Source organism: Lycorma delicatula, chromosome 2 (assembly GCF_047948215.1).
Source record: "Lycorma delicatula isolate Av1 chromosome 2, ASM4794821v1, whole genome shotgun sequence".
NCBI classification, from domain to species: domain Eukaryota; kingdom Metazoa; phylum Arthropoda; class Insecta; order Hemiptera; family Fulgoridae; genus Lycorma; species Lycorma delicatula.
In genome coordinates this window covers 57,746,460-57,768,776 of record NC_134456.1, presented here as the reverse complement: position 1 = coordinate 57,768,776, position 22,317 = coordinate 57,746,460, and the positions used below count along the sequence as shown (strand labels likewise).

At 27.9% G+C, this 22,317-nt stretch overlaps 1 protein-coding gene across 9 annotated transcripts in view; it reads left to right on the top strand.

The window, feature by feature from the left end:
- Positions 1–22,317, top strand: part of LOC142318824 (sensory neuron membrane protein 2-like) — a 75,257-nt gene that overhangs the window by 35,992 nt on the left and 16,948 nt on the right. For all 9 annotated transcript variants that reach the window (XM_075355346.1, XM_075355344.1, XM_075355343.1 and 6 more), the window contains exons 7-9: positions 10,260–10,462; positions 16,552–16,670; positions 20,497–20,622. In XM_075355346.1, the coding sequence (XP_075211461.1) occupies positions 10,260–10,462; positions 16,552–16,670; positions 20,497–20,622 (448 nt within the window). The remainder of the gene's footprint in view (positions 1–10,259; positions 10,463–16,551; positions 16,671–20,496; positions 20,623–22,317) is intronic.

Below are 22,317 nucleotides of genomic sequence, written 5' to 3'. Positions count from 1 at the left end.
ATATAGTATATTTTTTTCATTTACAATATTGTCAGCTAAATACTTTATGATTAAAAGTATTAAAAAAAAATTATTTTTCAGCTTAAGTATTGTAGCCCACTGGGCTGGTTTAGTGGTTCTTGTCGTTGCAAATCAGTTGTAAACAGCTGATTTTCAGTTGAAGGTTCTGAGGTTCAAATCCTAGTAAAGGTTAGTGCTTTTATATGTATGGATTTGAATACTAGACAGTGGACACCAGTGTACTTTGGTGGCTGGGGTTTAATTAACCACACATCTCAGGAATGGTTGGCCTGAGTCTGTACGAAATACCTTATTTACATATCATACATATCATCCTCATCTCACTGGACCGTGGGGGGTTGCTTATTGTTCACTAGTTGAACAGACTGCATTGTACACATTAGGAAAAAACTTAAATATTATTAAGTAAAAGTTTATAATACATGTAGATTAGCATAATAGAAATGCAGTTTTCAATGTAAGCAACCATTTCAACTCCATATGTGCTGCCTGTACGTGATTTGTGATGTTTTGTGAGTTACCACATATTTGGTTGGTTTGGTGATAGCCTTCATTACTTTCAGTTGAATGCTAATTTTTTAACTTCAACATAATTACTACCTGTTACATCCTCAGTAATCTCTTTTAATATTAACTAAACCGTAATAGTTAGCCTAGCAAACTAGTCTCTATAATAAGGTTCTATGAAAAATTTCTCCCCTCACTTGTTTCTTAAAGACCTCTTCATATTCTACTTTATCAACCCACCTAATTTTCAACATTCACCTTTGAACTAATATTTAAAAACCCTCTATACTGTTTTTGCTTTTCCTGTAATCTACTTTTTATGATTTTAAAGTGCTGCACTGCATACAAACACTTTTGAAAAATATTTTTCTGAAATATAGTGATTTTTAGATTTATTTCATACCAGTAAACTTCTGTATTTTTTCTTGAATCTTCTTGTGTTATAACAGTCTGCTCTTAATTTTTACTTACTTCATCTATTCCTTATATTTTACTCGCTGGACAGCTAAATTCTGCAACTTTGGTCATTATTTTTGTTCTCTTATAGTGATTTGTTTATGAAATATAAGTATTCAACTGATTATCACCATCTTTTCTGTTATATTTCATTACCTTTGATTTAAAATTATTTATTTGAAAATTGAATTCTTCTCTTAGAAATGAATTCATACCATTCAAAATTTCTTCCGACTCAGTTTTGCTTTCTAATAAAAGAGCAGTGTCATTATTAGTGTATCCCAACATTTTTATACTTTCTCCTTAAACTAAAATTACTAAAATTTATCCTGAAATTGTTTGTTGCTTTTCTATAAAAACTGTAAAACAAGTGGGACAAACTATATCCTTCTCAACCTCATTTCTGAGTTATTGCTTTTCTTCATTCTGATATCTCTGCTACCTGATTCTTATACAGATTCTTTCTTTTCTTCTATCTCAGGCCAACCTTCTTTAAAATTTTAAACATTTTTTTCAATTTCCATTGTCAAATGCCTTTTCTAGTATGTCAATGCCATGTAGGTGGGATTATTCTAATTAAGTCTGCCTTTCAATATTAATCTTAGGATCAGAATGACTTCCTTGTACGTGCACTTTCTGAAGCCAAACTGGCCATCATCCAGTACATCTTAGATCTTACATGCTTTCTTTTGTTATTATAACAATTACACTTTTATAATATCTGTGAGATCTGTGGTCTCATAAATTGTAAATGTTAATTTGTCCTATTCAGTCCTGATAGTAAATCATCTATACTGGCTTATTTCTTTCAAGTCTTTAAGGCTGTCAAATTCTGACCTTAAACAGAGTCTTCTCTGATAACATCATCAGTTCTATTTTCTTCCTCCAAACTTCTTTTTATAATTTTGACCTATGTGCAGTTGCTATGCATACATGAAGACGAACAACACATACTTACAAGACAAGTGTGTATGCGCATGTGCTCATATTACACTATATTTTAACTCTTTTTATGATTTTAAGAATTATAAAAATCTTGCATTAAATTTGCTTGTCCATTTGCAGTTGAACAAGAAGGTACCATCAACAGATCAACATTTGTACAGTGCAAAATAGTATAACAAAATATACTATTGTGTATTCTACCAATAAAAAAAAAATGATATGTCAAGAAAATGTTTTTATAATACAGAGTCTACAAAAAAAAAGCTATTAAATATCTCTTAACTTTTGACTTAAATAACGAATCACAAATAAAATGAAAGAGAAACTCATGCATTCTTTTCCTACTAGTGTTCAATGTGAACATCTTTCATCACACATCCAGTCAATAGGAGAGTTCATTCCATATTTTAACCAGCAAGTCTGGATTAATGGAAGTGACAGCTGCTTTAATGTTGTGCTTCAAATCAGGTAGATCAGTAGGTAAAAGAGGCACATACACATGATCCTATATAAAACCCCAGAGGAAAAAACTCACATGGGGTCAGATTAGGTGACCATGGAGGCCATCGCAAACAATTTCTGTTACTGGATCCATGCTGATCAGTCCAGTGATTGGGGAAAATATCATTCAATCAATCCTGTACAGAATGATTCCAATGAGGAGACACCGTCTTGTCAAATAAAATTTCTCTGGTCCATCTTGCAGCTGAAATAGTCATGTACACAGCATATCCAAATAAGCAACTATTGTCATGATTGCTTCAGTGAAAAAGAATGAGCCATAACATTACTATCGGGGTATTGCACCAAAAACATTAATTTTGGAGAGTCTCTTTTCCATTAAAAGAGTTCATGGAAATTTTCTGATCTCCAGATATGGAGATTATGTATGTTAACTTTTTCACTAAGATGGAATGTTGGCTTGTCACCAAACACAATATGATCAAGAAAGTCATAATTTTCATGCTACACATTTTGACTGTGATGTTGGCTTGCTTTATGTAGATGGTTTCAAAGCCTGTAACAACTGTAAATGATATTTACTTAAAATATTCCACACTGACTTCACCAGCATTTCTAGTTTGTGGCTGGCCTTCGTTTTAGGACTACTGATCTTTTGGGACTATGCAGGAAAGACTCCCTGGCACTTTCAACATTTACTTCAAACACCCTTGATCTCCTGTACTCTTCCCTTTACATAGACATCTGGTTGTTTCAAACTCCATCGATGAACGTTATTATGACTTGGAGGATCACAATTAAACATTATATGAAATGCACAATGAATTGTAACTATAGATTCATATTTAGCAAACTGCAAAACACAGAAGGCTTTATCTGTTAAAAGTTGCTATCTTTGCTACTGGCACTGACAAGCAGAAAGATAAGGAATTAATCTACAGCCATGCGCACAGCTAAAACTGTTCTTTATTTCATAATTCTAGCTTTAAATCACCATTATACACCTTATCTAAGAGGTATAATAAATTAAAACCCTAATATTCTTTCTTGTACACTTGGTAATATATAACAAAATATAATTTTAATTGTGTTTTAATTAGTCATAAACCAATATTAAAAAAATGATTGGTCATTAGTTAACAGATTATTTTAAATTTTAGTATATGTTCTGTAAAACTTTTGTAGTAGTCATTCTTATATCAAATAAAAATCACATATTTAAAAAAACGTTGCAGTAATTACATAACATTAGGTATCAATTCTTTTATTAGATTATATTAATCTCCCTGAGAAACCATCCAAGATTACTAATAAAGCTGTAAAGCAAGAAAAATTAATATAAACTACAAAAAAGAAAGAAATTGGCTTACCACTTTGTGTAGCCATGCAATGCATTATCAAATTTTAAATTAAAATTTCTTGATTGAATTTAAAGGTTAATTTAGTCTTCATAATAGTTTTAATTGTTTTTCTTTTAAAAAAAATATAGCAATGAATAATAAGATGAAATTTATTTTTAAAAATTAATAGGAACAATGAAAATCAACTTGTCATTTTATCATCATATTGTCATATCAAATAAAGAAAGGGAGGGTGACTGAGTCTCAATGTCCATGTCAGGTGTCTGTATGTCTAGATAGATTTCTAGGCCAGTTTCTATGATTTTTTAAATTTTAACGTTACATCATTCTCTTTTACTCTGTCTGCATCCAGGCTCTTTGTCTGATTTTTTCTTTGGTTTCTTCTGGATTCTTTTTGCAGTTATTAATTTGTATTGAAAATTGCTGTCAAACCATTGTGTAGTCTTTGTACTACTTTCTTGTATCAGCTGGTCTCATCTATCTGTATTTTGTTATATGATTTTTAAAAAGTGTTTTTTTATCAGTAGTTAATTCTTAATCTAATGAACTGTGATTACATTTTCAGATGATATCATGGTGATAGAAACACTATTAAATGGCAGTTCACAGATTGATTACACTGATAGATAAAAAAAACGTTTTTTTAATATTTCTCTAAGTGTGATACAATTTTTTGTATTGATATTTTGCATACATTACAGATCTGTAAATACAATTTTTCTATCACCCTTAGTTTTAAACAAATTATGCTTAAAAAAAAATTAAGGAAAAATATGTTAGAATGAATTCGCTAATGCTTTTCTTTTATAACTAGCCTCAGGCACATCCTGAAGTAATGTCCAACAGTAATCGACCAGCATGTTAGTATTTCATTTCCCTTTACAGCAGGTTTCCATCACTCAAATATCTTGGTGGAAATGCTCACTGGGTTCGTCACTTACGTCTCCAAGGTTGTCCAGGAAAAAATCCAGATGTGAGTGGAGCAAATGTATTTTCAAAGACATATTACATCCCACAGCTCTGTATGAAGTAGTTGATTAACAATATCGTGGTAATTGTCGAATTTTTGTTTGCCATGAAAATTTTTGCAAACGTCTTTAAATGAAGCCCAAGCTGCACTTTCTATATTACTTAAAATTGAGTTAAATACATCTTTGATCAACTCTCTTATTTGAGGACCAACAAATATTCCTTCTTTAATTTTTCCTTCACTTACATTCGGAAATTTTTGCCTGATGTACAAAAATCCAGGACTACCCTTCTTCAATGCTTTCACAAAATTTTTCATTAGTCCTAGCTTGATATGCAGAGGGGGTAAAAATATTTTTTTGGGTTCAACTAAGGGCTCATGAATAATATTTTTCCCATTTGGAGTTAAGTTGTCTCATTTCTTCCATTCTTTGGTAACATAATGTTTATCCCTGCTCGGTTGTCCCATTCGCAAAGAAAACACATGTACTTAGTATAGCCTAACTGCATGCCTAACAAATTAGCTATAATTTCAAATCACCATGTATGTTCCAGCTATGTTTTTATAATTTATTTTTTCAAGGTCTTTCATCACATTGTATGTCTCATTCAAATTAATACCATAAGCGATTGATAAACTATACTTGGATGAATCAATGAAAAGGCGCCAGTTCTCAGGTTTATGAACTTGTACTAATTGCAACATATGCTCATCAATATTTGTGCAATAAACTAAATTATTTTCATCAATTAAGTACTGAATAAGTTCTTTTTGTCAGCATCAAAAGCCCTTAATTTTTGTATTTTTTTGAAGTAAATTCCAGCATTGCAGTCTTCATCCTAACAGTTCATCCAAACAGTTGTTTTTTTGATAAATTTAAATCTCTAACAAAGTCATTTAATTTACCTTGTGATATAAGATGTGGCTTATTGCAAGATAATTCGAAATAAAAATCATTGTTGTCTTCTTCAGTACTGCCTGATTCTTCATTGGTGCTTTCGAAATATATATTCACAGGTGGCTCAGGAACTGGAATAATTTCACTGTGAGGTATAGGCTTGATTGCAGATTGCAATGAAGGATTTTTACAGTATGTTTAGATTTTTTTTAGAAATTCCAGACACACTTGTTAAACAAAGGTAACAATCAGTTACATGATCCTTTGGTTCGTGCCAAACCATAGGTACATCAAATGGCAAAGCCTTCCATGTACCTTTCAGTCATCCTCTTAAATATACAGAACAATTAGTACATACTATATGAGGAGCCCACATCTTATTCTGATCACTAATTTTACACTGAAAGTACAAATGATATGGTTTTTTAATTAAAAGTGTAATGTTTTTACTATTTGATTTTATGGTAAACTCACTACATACTTAACAAAGGCACCCACTTCATTTACACAATTTTAAGGCATTATGACACTACACTATTAACAAACTTAAGACAGCAATAAGATTGAACAAAATTAATTCATTCCTAAATCCAGTGCTTAATACAAACAACACAGCTGTGTTTTCAGTTACATGTTTTGACTTGCACAGACATTATTAGTCTTGTCCTTGAAGGCTCACTCTTCAGTGTTAGATATGATGTAATATGTGACTATATAATTTAATTCTTTGTCTAATATTGTTTATTTATAACTTACAAATTATGTTAAAAAAGTTAAACAATAAAAAATGAGCTAACAAAATACAATATAGGAGTTTAAAATGTGAACTATACATTGAAAACTGAAAAAAATCCTTTAATTAAATTTTTAATTTTTTTCAAAAATGGTCAGTAATAGAAAGATTCTGAATTTACATTTATTTTTAGCATTATAAAGCAGATTAAAATCATATTATCACATGTAAGGAAACAAAAATTATGTTTATCAGTTATGGGAAAGCTGCAATATAGGAAGACTGCTTATTGTTAAAAATTAATACTTTCTACTACATTCAATTCATTTAATTTTTTTTTGTCTTCATTTACCTGGTTTTTGCAGTTCTCATTCCTTTCTCTTTTGTTCCTATCTCTTAATCTTAACATGTCTTACATTCTACGTTCTCAAGTATCTGTTCATAAATTCTAATCTTTATTTGATTTATTGATTTTACCCTTTAACTTGCTTCTTGATTCAGATCCACTAATCCTGAATGACAATATTAGCCAACTAGCCTTCTAGCTGGAAGCTACAAACTGTTTTTTTTTTTTTTTATTTAGTTTTTTGTACAAAAATCTATCATAAATATATCTCTTCTTGAAATCATCTTAAAATCTTTTCATTTTGTACTCTTATCAACCCACCTAATTTTCAAAATTCTGTGACACTGGATTTCAAAAATCTCTTCCTATTTCTGGTTAAGAGCAATCTATTTATTTCCTTCATAAATGCTCTCCTGGCTTGTACATTTTTATTTTTTACATTTTGTCTACTTTGTCCATCCTTAGTAATTTTGATATAATGTCCTATGAATTCTGGTGTGTTGTGTTGTACTTTAGTTACAGGCAATTACTTTTATACAGATTTGAAAAATAGATTGTGGAAACCAGTGTTCTTTGGTAGTTGGGTTTTCAATTAACCACACATCTCAGGAATGGTCGACCTGAGACTGTACAAGACTACACTTCATTTACATTCATACATATCATCCTCTGAAGTAATAACGTACAGTGGTTCCGGAGGCTAAACAGAAAAAAGAGAGAAGTTAAATTATTGTACTTTAGTACTTAAGTCCTTGTTATCTTCCTTTATGTATATTACCTGTGATTTCCTTTTTAATCTTCTTTACAATGAATCAAAAACATTTATTACATATTTTAATTTGTTCCTTATTTTATTCATTATAACAAAATCATCAATAATATATTATATTATATTTTTGTTTATTCATAGAATGTTATTCCAATTTCAGATTTTTTCATTCAGTTCTTTTTAATGCATCTTCCATTAGTAATTAAAAGTAAAGGAATAAACTACATTTTTGTCTTACCCCTCTCAGAGTTGTAGCTTGCCTTTTTACATTGTTACTGTTACCTGGTTTTTGTAAAAAATTGCTATTAACTTTTTTCTTATTGTTATTACTTTTTATTACAAGATTAAAGAATTAATTTCATTCTACATTTTAAAATGTTTTCTACAGATAACAAATTACCTTTATGTATCTTTGATTTTACTTCTTTGTACAAAGTAAAGGAAGTATTGTGATCGTGAAAAATTTCAGTTTTCAGATTTCACCGGAAATATCCATTTTGACCATCCTGAATCCACTTTGACTAATTTCTGCATGACGTCTGTATGTACGTATGTACATATGTATCTTGCATAACAATTAGTTGTAGGATGTTGAAATTTTGGATTTAGGACTGTTGTAACATCTAGTTGTGTACTTCTTCTTTTGATTGCAATCAACTGAACCAAAAGTGTCCAAAAATATCCAAAATAAAAAAAAATGGGCTTTTTCTTAACTGTAATAATAAGCTCTCGTTGAGAGCTTCTTAACGATATGTCATAAGTGGTACTTATTTTCATTGGTTCCAGAGTTAGAGCCAAATGAAATTTTAATTAATGAAATATTTGGATATTACAAGAGCACATTGGTTCAATTCAGACTTCACCTCCATTTTTTTTTAACTTTTTTTTTTGTAATTTTAATATTTTGATTTATTAATAAATATTAACCTCCAACTTTAAAAAAAAAAAAAAAAAAAAAAAAAAAAAAAAACGTATGATAAATAATAATCCATCAAAACAATAAAAAAAAAACTCAGGAGATATTAATGAAATAAAATTGTATGTCCTTACCATTTAAAAAAAAAAAATCTATATGTAATTTAATAAGTGTACTAGAAAGTGGTGTGGTGTCCACCATCAGATTTTTTTCATTGTGCTTTTTAAACTTAATCTGAAGGCTAAGATTTATATTTTTCTTTTTTTTTATTAAATGTTTTCTGGTCAAATGTATGGTTAATTTGCTTCTTTTAATCTCATCCTTAAGTAAAGAAAAGAAATTAAAAATGTTCTTGAATGAGTTGTTAAATCAGAAAAAGATTATAAGAATTAGCAAAAATTCAAATAAAAATATTAATTTAAAAAAAAAATTGTAAATTTTAAGTATTTCCTGACATAATGTTTGAAAATTTATTTCCTCTCAGATAGTGGCTGTAGTAAAATAATAAAGTAGAAAAATAAATTTTATTTTAATACAAGATAATAAAAGTTAAAAATATCTATGATTATGTTTTTAGAATGGGCGTATTATTTCTAACCCTCTGATAGGGTGTAAAAATTGTAACCACCTTGATAATTTTACTTAGAAAAAATAATATAAATATTCACATTGATTGATTGGGGAAGTTATAAAAATAAAATATTTAGATGTGGAATAGTTTTATCAAAAAACAAAGATTATTTCAAATTATATGTTTAATATTTTGATAATAATATATTTTTTATAGTAGTCTGTAAAATAAGCATAGGTAAAATTTTTATAAAATATCATACTTGCCAATATGTAGCATACCCTCAATATACCCGTCTTACAACACAAACATCTTCACACAACAGAAATAATTCTTCTAACTTACAGTCACAGATCAGATTTCATGACACCGTTTTATATTTTTTAATGTTATGGTATAAAACCAGATCTACTCGTGCACATGCATTGCACAGATTTTTGAGACCAAATTTTAATATTTTTCCTCTGGGAACCTCAAAACCTCAAAAAATATAAAAATGAGTAGGGGTCATCTTTTAGTAGAGGTTTTTACTCTATGTTATACATATGTCATGAAGTAAAGGTAATACTTTAAAATGTGTTCTACTAATGAATTTAATGAAGAAAATTTGAATAGATATTTATGAAATAGATTGTTTTTTAATTTAAAAAATTTAGCCTAAATTTTTAATCAACTACAAATTCAGTCAGTATTCAAGGAAGGTCAGTAAGGAAGGAAGGGCTATTTAAGCCCTTGACTTGAATAATTTCTTAATAAAAATTACATTTTATTTTTTGTAAAATATATTAAAAATCCATTGTTTAATACTGAATATCAATAAAAAATAAAAAAAGTAAAATAATTATACTTATTGATTCATAAAGAAGATAATGTTTTCTTTTAATTTATATGATTAAATTGATTAAATATAAAAAAGCATTAAACTACAAGAATTTTTTTTTTGGGATCAGAGATGTAAGTATATTTTAAATTATACAATATGATAAAATTATTTATAAATGAAATTGTGAAACAAAGTAAATAACTAATTAACTGATATCACAAACTTATGATTTTTGAAATTTTTCAAAATATTCTCCTCACTATTGAGTCTGTGGATTTTTGAAACTATATAACAAAGTACTTTTGTTTTAACACAATTAGTAGAGGATGTTCTCTGAGTAATCAAATCATAGTAATTCTGTGATACTTCATATAATGTAACAACTGGGAAAATAAAAATGAAAACTATAATTTAATACTTTATTTCTTTTACTTATATTTTTTTTTTTTATAAAAAAATTATGGTTATAATTTTTCCACAGGTCAATGTTTGCTGAATTTGATTCTGAAATAACTTTAAATAATGTAATAACATTAAAATTTGTGGGATCATCAAAAAACTTTGGTGATCCATTAAAATATGAAGCCAATAAATGTCACTGTGATGACAAAGGACAAATAGAAGGTGATAAAGTTACATTGTCGTGTCCTAAGGAGGGAGTAATGTATTTAACCCCGTGTTATCGTATGTAATAATTTTAATCAGCTTTTATTAATAATACAGTGCTTCGGAAAGTTGCTGTGCTGTATGCTTTAGAATTATGTTGTGCATTCTGTTCTTTCAGCATTAAGTGTGGGTTATTTTTATATTATTATATTTTTTTTATGTGAATATTTGTATTATTTTTGTTGGGTGTTCCTCAATAATAAACCAAGACTTCAGTTGTTGAGTTGTGATTGAGCCTCTTTCGTTTCGTTTTGTGTTGTTTTGTTTATTGGAATCAATAGTTACAAAAAACATAGTGGTTCTTTTGGTAGAGAAGCAAATTTTTCTTGTTGAACACATCTTTCATGAGGTGACAAGTTTACTGATTTAATGAAACATAAGTTTTCTGTAAAGTTTCCAAATACTCCTGTTCCTCACTGCAGTACAGTTCAAACTCTTATAAAAATCTTTTGGGCAACAGGCTCTGTTGAAGGTGTTGATCAAAGTGAAATCCTACCTAAACTCAACAAACAGATGCTGCTTTATATTTGTGATGCTATGGCCGAAAGTCCATCAAAGTCAATGCATAAATTAGCACAGCAACGATTTATTGGAGTTGCTATTTCACTTAAAGCTGTAAGAAAAGAACTGAAACTTTTCCCCTACAAAATAATGTGTGCTTAAGAACTGAAACCTACATATCATGGCAAAAGACTAAATTATTGTTGTCAATAGTTTAAATGATTAATTGACCAAAATTCCTAGCTGTGCTTCATCTGGGAGGTTATATTAATTCACAAAATGCATGACTGTGGTCAAAAACTAACCCCCATGAATTACACAAACAATCTTAACATGAAGTGAAAATTGTAGTCTGGGTCGGTGTGAGTAGAATGTGCATTGTGGGTCCAATCGTTTTTGAAAATGCAGTTAATAGTGATTGTTTTAACAAACTTCATTAGCCTCTTAACAGAAGTGGAAATCAATCATGGTTGGTTCCAACAAGATGGCACCACAGTGTATACAGCTAAAAAAAGGTCAATGAGTTTTTTATGAAATGTCTTTGGTGAACAAATCATTTTGAGAGGTTTGTGTCCTGCACGATTGCCTGATCTGATTCCCCCAGGTTACTTTCTATGGAGGGCAGTGAAACAAGCAGTGTATTGCAATAATCACACACAATTGACAAACTAAAACCCCAATAAAAGCATATATAAAGACGTTCCAGTACATCAGCTGACATTCTATTACATCAGTCAGTGTTTGAAAACAAATTGAAGAATGTGCAGTATTTTATTGATGTTGGATGAGGTCATTTTCAACACCTTTTATAAACTATTCCAGTTATTTTAATATCTGTTTCTATGAAATAATGAAATAAAAATACAAAATACTGGTAATAATTCAGAAAGTTTTTCATTACACTTCTATAATTCCAGTGCACAGCAACTTTCCGAATGCATTGCAATATATGTACAAATATTTATAATTTTTATTATTACTGATATTTTATATCCATATTGAGTTTATAATTTGTGTTTTTGATAACTTAACATGTAACAAATAGCTTATGTTAGTAATAGTATCACTGATAATCACTAAAAATAAAATTGGTTATAATCAATTATTTTAAGTGATGAGATAAGAGAAAGCATTGATGAATCACATTTCTTCCGTGCATAAAAACAAGTTGCATTCTACTCATTTTTTTAAACAAAAAGTATAGTTGAAAAAGAATATGCATCTAGTTCTTTCAGTGTCTTGTGGGTGGTTTATCCACGCCAGAAACTAAATGATCTTTTGAAGGGCTAAAAATAGTTATTCTGATAGATATGTAATCTCTCGCTTCACTTTTCTTGTTTTCCTTTTTTTCTAGATAGTTACCACAGGGGTACTATATTGGGTCTCTGTTTGGCTGGGAGTTAGTATCTGAAGCAGCAGCTGCACCCTTGGTGGAACATAGTGTGGTGTTAGTTCTTCCTGTGTTATTGCTGCTTCTATTTATAGTGACATAATTTTTTAGCAGCAGACTGATGGAAAAGATGTGAGGGTAATGGGAGACGAATGTTCTGACTCTACAAATATATATATTTTTTTTTGTCTTCAGTCATTTGACTGGTTTGATGCAGCTCTCCAAGATTCCCTATCTAGTGCTAGTCGTTTCATTTCAGAATACCCCCTACATCCTACATCCCTAACAGTTTTTTTTACATATTTCAAATGTTGCCTGCCTACACAATTTTTTCCTTCTACCTGTCCCTCCAATATTAAAGCGACTATTCCAGGATGCCTTAATATGTGGCCTAATAAGTCTTGTCTCTTCTTTTAGCTATATTTTTCCAAATGCTTCTTTCTTCATCTATTTGCCGCAACACCTCTTCATTTGTCACTTTATCCAACCATCTGATTTTTAACATTCTCCTACAGCACCACATTTCAAAAGCTTCTAATCTTTTCTTCTCAGATATTCTGATCGTCAAAGTTTCACTTCCATATAAAGCAATACTCCAAACATATACTTTCAAAAATCTTTTCCTTACATTTAAATTAATTTTTGATGTAAACAAATTATATTTCTGATTGAAGACTCGTTTTGCCTGTGCTAATTGGCATTTTATATCGCTCCTGCTTCGTCCATCTTCAGTAAATCTACTTCCAAAATAACAAAATTTTTTTACCACCATAATCTTTTCACATTCAGTGATCCATCTTTGTTATTTCTACTACATTTCATTACTTTCGTTTTGTTCGTTTATTTTCATGCGGTACTTCTTGCGTAGGACTTCATCAATGCCGTTCCATTGTTTCTTCTAAATCCTTTTTACTCTCAGCTAGAATTACTATATCATCAGCAAATCGTAGCATCTTTATCTTTTCACCTTGTACTGTTACTCTGAATCTAAATTGTTCTTTAACATCATTAACTACTAGTTCTGTGTAAAGATTAAAGCGTAAAGGGGGATAGGAAACATCCTTGTCGGACTCCCTTTCTTATTACGGCTTCTTTCTTATGTTCTTCAATTATTACTGTTGCTGTTTGGTTCCTGTAAATGTTAGCAATTTTTCTTCTATCTCTGTATTAGAACCCTAATTTTTTTAAATGCTGAACATTTTATTCCAGTCTACGCTACAAACCTTAGGCTTATTATTATGTGTCACTAAAGGGCCTACAAAATGTGCCTCTGATTAAATTAATCACATTGCAATCCATATAATAACCCATTTATCCATATAACACAGAATAATTTGACCAAATTGATTCCAAACTGAGCATTGCAGTTCTAAGTTCTATTTAGTATACCTACATATATATATATATATATATTGTATTTTTTATAATCAAAAACCAATTTGAACAACCCAACTACAGAATTATAAAGTAAATGAAATGACTCTTACCTTATATTTTCTATTCTTTATTCCAATAGCACTTTCACAGGATCCCACATCATCAGTTGTATATAAATTATATAAAAAATTACATATCAAACGTAACAATTTTTTTTTTAAGAATAAAAATTAAACGATAAAAAATATTAAAATTACTATCATTTTACTAATAGGTCTTTAAAACTATATTTTTAGAACACATTAGAAATTATAAAATTGTAAATTGGATTTATCTAATGTTGCTGACCACCTTATTAATAACAAACATTCTGTATCTTATATTCAGACAAATATGGAAAAAGTGGAAATTATGAAATTTAATTTAAATAATAATAGTAAAAGTTTGGACATTTTCAAGAGATTTTATATATATATATTTGTACAAAAGAATTTCCAGCTTGATCAACTTTCAGACAAAATATGATGACACTCTTATAAGCACATTTTTAGATAAAAATAGATATAATCAGAATGTATATAAATAATTTCAAAAACACTCAGTAATGTAACATTGGCTGGCCAGGTTATATGGTATAAATTTTCTAATTGTTTTATATTTAATTTTAATTCTTAATTGACGTCATATTTAAATATATGTAGTTATCTTATTTTATTTAATTCATATTTTGTATATATGAAGTAATTTTAATCTTTTAATTTTTATTCTAAAAAAAAAAATTGTTATGTTTGATATGTAATTTTATATAATTTATATTCAACTGATGGTGTAGGATCCTGCAAAAGTGCTATTGGAATAAAGAAAAGAAAAAATAAGGTGTCATTTCATTTACTTTGTAATTCTGTACTTGGGTTGTTCAAGTTGTTTTTTGATTATAAAAAATGCAATATATCAGTATAGAAGAATATGTGTCTTATAAGTATTAACTTTAAAAAAAACATACTTATTTATTTTAGTTTATTAGATCAACCAAAGTACAGAATAAATAAAATAGGATGACTTACCTTATTCCACTATATATGCAGGACCGCTTTTGCGATTTACTCGCATCATCAGCTGCATTACATATTCATCTCAAATTACATTACAAACTTCATAAAATATAATAACTTATCATGCATTTATTCATTTTATTTAAAATTTAAAACCTTTAATCTTTTTATTTTAAGAATTTAAACATTTATTCAGTTAATTAAAAATTAAAATAAAATTAAAAATATGAAAACTTCATTAACATTAAAAATTAAATTGTAGAAATTTTTACATATGACAATTATTTATATAATATAATATAATATATATTATATAATAATATGACAATTATTTTGTCATATAACAAAAATAATTGCTATATGACAATTATTACATGCTCAAGTTATATATGCTCAATTATGATAATTCTTATTATAATTGAGCATGATAAGTTATATTTTATGAAGTTTGTAATGTAATTTAAGATGAATATATGAATATGTAATGTAGCTGATGATGCAAGTAAATCGCAATAGCGCTCCTGCATATATACTGGAATAAGGTAAGGCATACTACTTTATTTATTCTATACTTTGGTTGATCTAATAAAATAAAATAAATATATTGTATATAGTACAGAGGAGTATGATTTTTAAAAGAATTGATGTTAAAAAAATATATATTGTTAAAGGGATATGTCTCTTCTAGCCCTTAATGATGAGTTCTTTCTGTGCATGAAGGCAATGGTTAAAAACTAACTTTGCCCTTTTCTTATTCTTGCATCTCTGCCAAACATATCACTCTTCCTTAAAATATACATTCATTTATTTTTTTCCTCTTGTCCTCTTGAAAGATCTTTCCAAATATAACAGTTGATGGTTCATTATCATTAGATGATTTAATACTTGATGTCAGTGAAAATGAAATTACTATCTTCGCAACATTGAAATAATAGTATTACAGTTAACATTTTTCTGCTTATATTTTTCAATAAACTTAATCCTTTTACATTTGACCCACTCACTCTTCCCAAAATCAGTAAGGCCACCCTTACTATCAACTATTACACCGGAAAATTTATTTAGTTCACCAGAAATTACCAATTTGTTTTCTGTGTTGATATTGTTATTAGGATCTTAAGTAAAGGTCAGAGTTTCTTTTTTTCATTAACTATATCATTAATGAAATGGCACTCTTTTTATGGCCTTTATTTATCAGATCCTTTTTTGCCTCTCCAACTTAGCAAATTTTATCAAGATCCTGGTATCACTTAACTCTTGGTATCTGCTTCCTTTCTTTTTCAACTTTGATAGTGAAAGATTCTTGTGTCTTTTACCCTTAATTATTAATAAAAGAATGAAGTTTATTTTCCTGCAAAATTTCTTATATACCATGTTCTAATGTTCTAAAATTCTGTTACTACGTCTCCGGTTCAAAAGCTACAGTGTTAGTTTATTTTTCTCTCTAATAGTTATAATCTCTTTAACATTCAGATTTGTAGGGGTTTGGCCCAAAGAGTGTCAGCACAGAGGATATAAATATATTCACATTTATTTTATACTTTTTAAATTTAAATATGTACATAATTATATTGAAATGGTGTCTTTTGTAAATTACATTTTATGCTATATATAACAGAAAATGTGTTTTAACTTGTGAGACTTGAATTTTGCAAGATTATCAGGAAAATAATCTTTGCTTTAATCGGAGGCTTCTGGTAACATGATAATGGTAACGTGGAATGCCTCTAACATTCAATGTCTCTACTCTGGTGTACTTGACTATTTACTTTTGTGATGTGTTTTAGATACTCCAGTAGCATTTTCACAACCCCATTTCTACATGGCTGATAAGGAATATTTGGATTATCCTTTAGGTTTAAATCCTAACAAGACTAAACATGAAACATTTGTTCAAATTGAACCTGTAAGTTAATTTTTTAATAATATTTTTAATTACAGCACTATTAAAGTGAGTTTAAAGATTACTGTTACATTTATTCTAAACTTATGTGGACAATAAAAAAGTGTGCTATGTTCTTTCTATATTAAAATATTTAATTTTAGAATAAAAAAGTTGCAAGTAAACAACAGGGATGTCTATTCTCAAGTTGCTGTCATTTTGACTGCTGACAGACAGTTTTATTTTGTATGAAAAATGTAACTGTTTTATATAACAAGCCAGGGAACAAGTTGAAATAATATGTTAATAAATTACAGAAAGTTAGCACCATAATGTTATGTTTGTGTTTTGTTTTATTTTGTTAAGGAATTAAATAACTGCTTAAAATTTATAAAAAAAGATTTTTTTAATAAAAAATATTTAAATTCATTAACATGAATTTTATACTATTAACGTATTTAACCTATTACTTTGGGCATAGAAAACTACATACATTATAATTTAATTAATTTATTCTTTTGCTTGTCTATTTTTACATTTATCTTTAATTTTTATTTTACAACTTACTTTCTCTTAGAAGACTGTAACCCTAATTACAGTTTAGCAGTTGAATTTTACCAGCCTAAGGATGAAAATTATGATGTAGTATCATTCATTGAGCTTCTATAACAAGACAAAAATCAGTAACAGGTTTTTAAAATTCATTTTAAAGTAAATTGCATAAAAATATTATCATGAAAAAAGATTTTAAAAAATGAGAGTTGTTTTCTCTGGAGGGCTGTTCTTTGTTTAGCTAATCTTTGCAAGTGAAGGTCTCACATATAGGGCTCATTATTATCAACATTTTATAATTTGCCAATTTGCAACTGTGCATTTGGCTCAGGGAAAAGTCACTAGAAAACCTGTTTTACTTCATTTTACAGAGTTGCTTTGCTGTAATTGTTGGTGACTTCTGTTCTCATGTGAAACTATTGTTTTGGTGTTGTATTTTAACTAGAGCAAGATGCTTTAATTTTGAAGAATTCTTCTCTTTTCTTAGAGAGGAAATTTTCTTTCCTAAGAGTAGCTTATCATCAAATGAAAATATTTTAGCCATGTTTTAAATTAAGCAGGGATTAAAAATTGTACTTAATTTAACCTTCTAAAGATTGTTAATCAAAATAATTTTTATATATTTTTCCCAAGGATCCTTCCTCTTTGGAATAACTATTGCCAAATCTCAGCTTTCCATGTATTTGGGAAGAAGAAAGATTAGTGATAAGTGATTCAGCAAGATTTTTACTGTTTAAATATATAGATCAATTTGCACCCATTTTTTTCTAACAAGATGTTAGTGAAAATTCCTTTCATAGTAATAGGTTACTACTGTCTAAGGGGTATATCCCTATCAGGTTATAACTTTTCCTCTCTCAACTCTTATATTTTAACTTCTTTGAGGTTGAGGTTGATAATCAGAATAACTTTTTCTGACTTTTATAAAAAATACCAGTGTAGTTATTCCCAAGGGAATTGTAGCTTTCTACCGATTTGGGAAATTTTATCTTATTTGATATCCCATTTAATGAGAATGAAAAAATTTAGTTTTCCAGTTTGAAAAAATGGATTACACTGTCTGATAACTTGTTTTCAGTTTGTTATTGATTCAGTGTCACTTGTACAAAAAAGAATCTTTAACCTGCTTTATGAAAATTTGTACATCTATTCTGGAATTAGAGGGGCATGGATGAACATACCATCCTAATACAGTAGAATCTTACTGCCATAATCATGTTAAAAAATAATCATAAAATATTATTGATCACACTTTAAAGCAACTAAATACCATAGAAGTCAAAATATCATTAAGTCAGAAGAAAGTTTTAGAACAAATTAGTAATATTTTTTATATGTGCTATATAAAGTGATGTCACAAAATAAAGAAAATTTTCTTCTCAATTCTAATTTTGTTTATAATAAAATATCTTTTAAAAAATGTCATGTGAATGTTTTCAAGTAAAATGAAGTATAAAAGAAACTGTTCATCAGGTAATGTATAAGTGAAACTTTTATTACAAGCTGATGGTTAATTATGCTGAACAACAGAAATGTCTCCATTCCAGCTTATATACTATAACCAGTATTATTTAATATAATAATTATTATAATATGAAGTGAATGATTGACAAAATACAACTGAGGTACAGATATTATCAGGACAAATATTTCTGTTTTGTAAATTTTGTTGTTGCATCAATTCTACTAGTTCAAAAGTACTTAAATCAATGCTGACATGCTGTAAATTTAACACATATGACTAAATTTACACATATTACATAAGTGGGAAAGCTGACTTCAACTTCCCAAGCAGCTAAAAAGCTGAAATTTGGTTTAGTCATTTATAATGGCTTATATAAATTATTGAATTTTAATGAATTTTGTCATCTCTTATTATATCACTTTTGTTTTAAAATATTTTTTGTATAAATTTGAAGTAAGTTACAGTAATGTTTTTGACACTTAGAAATTTAGGCAAAAAATTAAGATTTGTAATAGATTTTCGTAAAATCTAGAGTCTTGAGTCAAGCAGAACATAAAAAAATTCTCACTCTGTTTTTTAATTTGATATTTATTTTACTATTAATTGTTATTTTACAGGAAAATAACTCCCATATGTTTGACCAACATGATTAGTTTGATGAACTGTCCCCTCATAAACTTTAAAATTTAGTTTTTCTCAGTAAAAGAACAGGTGTGGATTATTTTTATATAGTCCTGATACTCATATACAAATAATAAAAGCAAATTTGAAAATCATTTAAAAATTAAAAGAAATTCAGTTAAAGACGATTTTCAATAAATCTTAATTATTAGATTACTGAAAATTCTTTAGATTAGTTTGAAATAGGTATTGAAAAAATACAAAAAGACACATAATAAGTATAATTTCTTTTTAAAAACCATGATTAAAAACAACAATTATTTTTTCTTAAAAACATTATTCATCCCTACTAACCAGACAATGGAACTGTTAACACATCTCAACAAAATACACAAGAAAGCGCATTATGCTTCCATTGCTATTTTAATAAATCATCAAAACACTTAAAAAAATCTTCCCACTAATTTATTTAAAATACAATTTAAAAATTTTTTTTTGATGTAGTAATATTATTCTGTTAATTAATTTTTAAATAATACTAATTAAAATTTTAAAAAATCCTGAATTTTCTGCATCCTATTCAAGTGTGTATTGTCAAAACAATTTTCAGTTCACCTTCTGAATTAAGAACTATTTTGTAGTTATTTTCTATATTTGTAGGATTCATGTATATGAATCCTACAAATATAGAAAATATTAATATCATTAATAATAATAAATAAATAATCATTAATAATAATAAATATCAACATTATTAACATCTGTTTGTATTTTAAATACTTAATATGGACTTTAATTCCATTTAATTTTTTATTTTATAATTTTTGTTGTATTTACAATTTTTCTTATAATGATGTGATCTATATACTATATTGTTATAAACTGACCAGGATAAAATACTTATTGCTTTAATAAGGTGTGTATTCATCTGTATTTTAAGTGTGACAATGAATACATACCTATTTGAAAAACTTCAAAAATATTGTTAAACATTTGTTTACAACCTTGTATTCATTTACATTATACACAATACTGTTTACTTACTGAATAATTTATTCCTCTTTCAAAATATGAGTTTCTATAATTTAGAAAACATTGACAACCAAGCAGATTTTAACATATTTGAGAATCTTGTTAATTAGTAACAATTTATTATTTTTTTAATAATTATTTACGTTCTTCCTAGTGTATTATTTATTATTTTTTGAACAGAAAACAGGCACACCAGTAGAAGGTTATAAAAGAATGCAGATGAACATGCATTTACATGTTGTTTCAAATATTGACGTTCTTGAAAATATTTCCACTGGCTTACTGCCCTTGCTTTGGATTGAAGAGGTAATTCTGTTTGTGAAACCATTAATGCTTATTCAAAAAATGTTAGTGAATGTTGTGTTTTCTTTTGAATGATTAAAGATATCTACTGATTGGAGTAAATTAGTTCAATAAACATTACTTATTAACAAATTTAAACTTCTACTCATAATTAGGTATAAATAGCAATTATCAGAGTTAAACTTATTTCAAAAATTTATTTTAATACTAAATAATATTTTTTTTTTTATAACTAAGGCATTAGGCATTTTCTTTTATTTATTTCAATTTTTACATTTCCTTGAGTTATAAGTTATTTCATCTGAAATAACTTATTTTAATAAAATTTCAATTGTGGGATGGATATTGGTGGTTTCAGCTCTCCTAATCAGATGATCAGAGACTGATCTTTGTATGCAACTGTTTTTCCTGCTTTCCAAAAGTAATATTCAGTTGATAAAAGGACAAAAGAAACTTTACAACCAGAGACCCTTAAAATGAGCCAATCCTCAAATGTTTTATATTGAAGTGTAGTTGAAAAACAAACTGTTAATGCAGAAGCAGAGCTTAATAAATTAAGCATATAGTAATTTAGTACTTTATTTTGATTGAACTGTGTGATCAATGGATAAAGTAATTTAGACCGTATATAAAATTTTGCTAGGGTATTTGTGGAATTTTTTGTAGATTTTGTGTGATTCATAAGCGAGTATTTTGTGTATTAAATTCAACCTTGTTTCATCTTTTTAAAATGTTACATGAGTATTTTATCTTTTATTTCATATTGAATTATATATAGCTTCTGAAACAAGTGATTGTTCACGAGTTTGTTGAAGTTTTCAGTAAACAGGGTTCAGTTTCTCTTTAATGGAAAAAATTGTTGTATTTCTGTAATACTTACTATGCAAATACACTTGCACTTTACTGTGCAAGTATATAACTAATATCAGATTTCTTTGCCAGTTTTGTAAATAATTTCGTTGATATGGGAATTAACTTATCAGGAACATTAAGAAGCTTATTCTCAGACAAAGACATTTATTTGTCTGATTAAAATCATTCTTAGTCAATAACTTTTCATAGGATCTACCACTGAATGAATACTATAATATTTCTTATTAGATTTCTCATATATTTTGGTATAGAGCCTATATTTTGGAAACGAGAATTTTTCTTTATTTGTTAGTCTATTTATCATTTGATAGAAGCACATACTGTACTAAAACAATTTATTCTTTGCCCTTCAATTGTCAATTTATTCAGAAGGGTAAGGAATTTTATAACTGTTAGATTATTAAAGAATGGTAGTGACCTTGACCAGAAGTGAGCACACTGATTTTTCCTGGTGACTCATCTGAATTTAGAGTAAATCAGAAGTTTAATACTGTCTAAATTAATCAATATTAGAGAGAGAAAAGAGTTCTTCAAAAGCATAACATTTTTTTTATAATAAAAACTGATTTTAAATTTTTTTTAGTAAAAATATCTCTATATTATCACTAGTATTAATGTAGTATGGTGATTTATACACAAGTTAAGCTGTATAAAAGTTGGTTTAGCCTTAAATAGTGTAGTTCTGTAGAGTATTGTGAATCTTTTTACCTACTTGCAAATTTTTTTGTTCCATAATTCTGAGTATCCAATTTAGAAAAGAAAATCTCCCCTGTAAATTGATTATTGCTTCGTAGATAAAATAAAGAAGAAATTGTTATTAATTTT